This window comes from Arachis duranensis, chromosome 4, assembly GCF_000817695.3.
Source record: "Arachis duranensis cultivar V14167 chromosome 4, aradu.V14167.gnm2.J7QH, whole genome shotgun sequence".
NCBI classification, from domain to species: domain Eukaryota; kingdom Viridiplantae; phylum Streptophyta; class Magnoliopsida; order Fabales; family Fabaceae; genus Arachis; species Arachis duranensis.
This window is the reverse complement of record NC_029775.3, coordinates 106,899,331-106,904,923: the sequence shown is the minus strand read 5'-3', so window position 1 is coordinate 106,904,923 and position 5,593 is coordinate 106,899,331. Positions and strand designations below refer to the sequence as shown.

Genomic DNA, 5,593 nt, shown 5'->3' with positions numbered 1-5,593 from the left:
TGTGACTCCCGCGCCTTTATGCGCTGCGGATGTTGTTCCACTGGCAATCTATCTAGCGGCAGTTCAAAACCGCCGCAATTCGGCAATTAAACCGCCGCCATTCACCGCTTGTCCTGTAGTGTTATGATATACTAATTTTAATATTATTTCAAAGTTAAGTTAATGATACATCACAAGTTATTGAATATTGACAACTAATTCAATTTTTTCAAGCTAAGAAACCTATGTTCATTGTGTGCCTGCGTGGCTCTTATTTATTTGATGAAGTCTTTCAAAGAAAGTACATATAGGAAATTTTGTATCCCAGATAAAAGGTTAAGAGTGCAATTATTTTATTTTAAAAAATTGATTTTTTTTTTAAATTCATTTGGTTTCATATCACTAAAAATTTGAAAAATAATTTATATAAAAAACTTTATCTATTTATTTAGCTTTATGTCATAAAGAGAAACCACCACAAACATAATAAAAAACTTAAAGGCTTATTTTTTTTGAAAGAAAAAATTGATTTTTTTTTTATAAAATTTATATTTCAGAACCATTCTCATCATGCAAAATTGATTTCTTCAATTCGATAATTAATAAAAAAAAACTGAAAAATGCAACCTAATTCTTTGTTGAAAGATTCCTAATATAAAATTAAACTCTAAGGTAATAATTTTCATTTTTTATTTCTATTGCAAAATTACATCAGAAAGAAAGAAAAAACCATATATATAGAATAGCAGGCATGAATATATAGAAAAAAGTATTTTGATCGGTTTGGATGATATTGTGGTAAGTTACACAGACTCGGCTCAATTTGGAATTTTGTAGAATTTTGATACTTTTATCCTATACAAATGACAAAGACAAAAGGTTAAATAACAATTATATTTAATCTAAGATGATCTTAAATGGTCAGCAACTAAGCAAATAATAACAACTTGAATTATACGAACCTCTATCTGTTTTATACGGTGGTGAAGTACAAGCTAAGTCGTGGAGTTTCACATTAAACCCTTATTTTTATTTTAAACAAAAAAGCCAAACTAGAAAGTGCTATGAGAGTGGCCAACTTGCATGTAAATGTACATCATGCCACAAATTGGGACAACTCAATAACATTTAATAATTAATAACTGCTACAAACTAATCATCTAGGGGTATATCCCATATATTTATACTCACACACTTCCAAGATTACTATTATTAAAAATATTTAAAATTCTAAGTAATTTAATATTAGACACCTTGATTGAGATATGTAATCTTTATTATCCTAAAAAAATAGTTTGTGGTGCCATAAATTTTTTTAAAAAAACTTAAACTATTAAAAAAACACATAAATGATTATATTTTTATTTTTTTATTATTTTATGCAATTTTTTTTTTGTTAACGAAAGGAATCAAGTTCTAAATTTTTCAATTATAAATATTTTAATATTATATAATAAAATCATTTTTTTCAAAAAATTTGAAGATAAAAAGAATCACAATAATTCATACATGTATTTTTTAGTTGGACTATACCTACACAGATTTAGCCGTACAAATCTACAGTTCTAATAAACTTGAAATGATACATTAAAAGTCCTACATTACTATACTTAAAGATATTTATAATATGGAAAAGTCGGGGCAGCAATTTTTTAAAACGTTCGTCAGTATTTAACTATAAAAAAAATAAATAATTTGATATTATTAAATTATATCTTTCATCATTAAAAATACTATTAATAATCAATTGATGGTTACAAAATACAAAAGTTGCTGATCCTCTAGCACTCCTCTTATAATATAGCTATTATAAGTAGTAACAAATAACTCTCTCTTTTTTAAAGTAGTAATTTTGGAAAATTAATTATTCCTTGTAGTTAGACCTACTAAATTATAATAATTCAATTCCAGAGAAAAAGTTACTTAAAAATAATCAAAATTAAATAAAAAATGATGTATTGAATCACTTGAACTAATATATAAACTACAAGATAGCTCTAACAAAACCTTACACATACATGCTTATATTTTATATACTACTCCCCAATCCATGACTATATATCATTATATGCTCTACTAGCTAGCTACGATTGTTTTCTTTTACTATCTTTCTCAAAAAACATAAAAATCTTAGGTAATTAAAGAAAAAATTAAAATCTTGTTCACTTCTTATAGTTCAATAATAATAACATATATGGCAGAAACTGAGGATAAGAAACATGCTCCTCCTCCACCACCACCAACAGCAACAACTGAAGAGGCCGCCATCGCAGCCGCCGCGACCACCAACAACATAGGTCAACAAGCAAACAATAAATCCAGCAGCAACAACATGGTAAGAAGGTTCATAGGGGTGAGGCAAAGGCCCTCAGGGAGATGGGTGGCAGAGATTAAAGACTCATCTCAGCATGTGAGATTATGGCTTGGTACCTATGATTCACCTGAACAGGCTGCTAGGGCTTATGATGAAGCTGCTAGAGCACTTCGTGGTGACAATGCAAGAACCAACTTTGCACCACCCTCGTCTTCGTCATCACCACCACTACCTCCTCCATCTCCAGGTAATTTTTGAACTTAACTTTTGTTTTTTAAACCAAAATTAGGATTGAGGCTCGAACCTGCAATCTCTTAATCAAATATAAAAGAATTATATCATTTAAGTTATAACTCGTGTTGAAATTTTAGAACTTAACTTTTTAAACTAGGAAGGTAAAAAATAATAATTAATTTTATTATATATGTGGTAAAATTTCATATTCAATATAACTAGAAGTTAAATATAAAGACATGGAATTCAGTTTACACAAATCTACTATAGGTTAAATTAAACTTTTAAAAAAAATAATCCAAATTATTGTACATTATGGGTAGAATATATATTTACCCACTCTCAAATATTGTATATAAAAACTCGTTAGCTATTCTATGTATTTATATATTTATACATATTATTTCAGATAGTTTTTTAACAAAGTAATTAATCAGTACTCATTAATCAAATTTCTCACAACAAAATAATCAAATATTTTATGAATATCACAAATCAGGTATTATTATATTTTTATAATTCTATTCATATTTTAATTATAAATATAATTTAATTTATTTATATTATTTATGACGCTTTAATATAAGTAAGAATAGTCGGTTTTATTTCGAATGTTAAAGTATATGTATTTCTATACAAAGATTGACATATATAGTATATGTATTTGACTTTGTAGTTTGTACCCTAATTTTAAATATCATTAATCAATTATTTTTTTTAATTTGATATATTTTAGTATTTGAGCACAAGTGATCATCCCCTTAATTTAATTTATTGATATGATGAAGGAAATAATAACAATAATAAGCATGGATTAAGCTTTGCCTCATTGAAAGCAAAGTTGAGCAAGAACTTGCAAAGCATCATGGCAAGGGCTAATCACAACAACAAATCTTCATCATCAAAGAGTAGAGTGAGTGATCATTTCACCTTTGCTAGCATATTCAATCGCAACAGGAACAATAATCATCATCAACAACATGCTCCTCCTCCTCCTATGGTAATAGATGTTAAGAACATTGACAAAGTGGTGCAACCTAGCATCATAGTACCACCACACAAGGACCAACATCATCAACATTATTATGAGCCTAATAACAACAACAACTGGGAAACTTCAAGTGTCTCTGATTGTAGCAACGAGTGGATCATAAACAATAATGGGTTGTTCCAAAAACATAGGTTGTTGTTGGATTCATCATCATCAGCAGGTTCTGATAATGATGGTGAGTTTGGTTGTGTTGGTGATCAAGGGGTTTTGGATCAACTAATGGGGTGGGTTGATAGCACTCAGATTAGTAGTAGTGATGAGGGTTTATCATCATCAAGGAGCAAAAGATTCAAGGTAGCTTCTTCAGTTCTTGTGCCACCAACTTTCACTGCTTCTTCTTCTCCTTCTCCTTATTATTATTATGATTGCGCTTCTCCATACACTAGTGCTTCTGGATCTCCATATAATGGTGTTGGTAGTTATTATGGTTATGGTTATGGCTCCCCTAATTACTATGGCTCTCACTATAATAACAGTAACGATAGCAAATAAAAAAAAAGTAATTGATAGGGTACGAAAGAGTTTAATTTTAATGTATGGAAAGTGTAAAATATTTTACATAGTCATTAATTTTAAATGATTATCTACGCAATTAATGTAAAAGATAGTTATTTTTACTGATATGATGTTATGTAATTAGATATACGTGTAAAATTATTTTATAGTGACAGTATATCAAAATTAAACTCGATAGCGAAAATAAAAAAGTTAAATATCTTGTGTTTAATAATTGGATAGATCGAACATTGATTTATCTATCGATTTAAAGGTGTTTAGACTTTTATTTTCCGACTTTATTGATTTGGTGTACAAATTAAAGTGCTTGTAAAAAGCTTCTTTACAAAGGTGAAAAAGCTTGGTTTAGCTAGCATGTTTCTTATACAATATATATGATGATGAAGAAAAAAATATATATAGATAGATAGATAGATACAAAGTATTTTGAATGTAAAAGTTTTATTTTCAATACTTTTGGAATGAGAACAGTTATCTTCTTGTCTTGTATAATTCTCAAATGAGTAACATCAATCTCCATTTTTTGTCTATATGCGTTACACACCTAACTACTTCATCTACTATATAGTATAATAAAAAAAATTCTAGTAAATATTATTATTTTAAATTAACATTTAGTCAATAATAATTTACATCTATATTAATAAAAATTAATATAAAAATATATATAATTTGTATTTATATTTATCAAAATTTATATACATAAATTAATATAATTTGTATTTATATTTTTTAAAATTTATACACATAAATTAATACATAAATTTATTTATTAAAAATAATTTAATATTTATATTGGTCAAATACTAACTAAAATTATTAAAAATAGTTGGTTGCTAAAAAATTTTAAAAAATATATTTATAATTTTTTAAAGTGTTTAGAGGAAAGAAATGTAAAGGGATAATAGAAATTTCAGAGTATTAAAATCTCAAGAAATATATCTCTACTTAAAAAGTTTGTCGTATAGTTTTTATAAAACTAATTAATGAATTCTAAGTTTTTTTTTTAAATATTATCACATTGGAACTAATGCGGACAAACAAAAAAACAAACTAAATAGCAACGACAGGTCTAAAGATGGTTACACAAATCTAATTTAAGCTATATATATTGTATTTATATCTACGTTTGTCTTTATATTAACATAAAAAATTAAGTAAACAGACAAATCTTCTTTGTCATAATTTTGTGATTAAGAAGAATGAGCCACAATCTTCTAATGTTTGCTGAAGATAAATAATGTCCCTGAGTAAAAACATTAGGAGGAGTGTCAACTCAAGTTGCAGGTCTAACTTGTTCACAGCATAGTTATCAGGAATCGGTGATAGCACCGTTTAGGCTATTAGGTTATTGAGTCATTAGTTCAACTGGTAGATCACTGGTTGAATCGATTGATTCGATCTTATGTAAATAAAAAATAAAATATAGTTAAAAATTTAAAATAAAAATTTAAAATATATATTTTCATTAACATTTTAAAAATATCTAATTATTTTAA

The 5,593-nt window shown here is 26.9% G+C and overlaps 1 protein-coding gene across 1 annotated transcript; it reads left to right on the top strand.

The window, feature by feature from the left end:
* The first annotated feature begins 2,149 nt into the window (after nucleotides 1–2,149).
* Nucleotides 2,150–4,070, top strand: LOC127746683 (ethylene-responsive transcription factor ESR1-like). Its single transcript, XM_052260660.1, has 2 exons — nucleotides 2,150–2,540; nucleotides 3,316–4,070. Exons 1-2 carry the CDS (start codon nucleotides 2,174–2,176, stop codon nucleotides 4,068–4,070), a joined length of 1,122 nt encoding a protein of 373 aa, XP_052116620.1. The 5' UTR covers nucleotides 2,150–2,173.
* Nucleotides 4,071–5,593: the final 1,523 nt, after the last annotated feature.

Excerpts from the sequence above, each read along its gene's own strand:
- LOC127746683 (XM_052260660.1), top strand. The coding sequence starts at position 2,174 with ATGGCAGAAACTGAGGATAAGAAACATGCTCCTCCTCCACCACCACCA. Across the intron at positions 2,541-3,315 it reads ACTACCTCCTCCATCTCCAG|GAAATAATAACAATAATAAG; the intron begins GTAATTTTTGAA and ends GATATGATGAAG.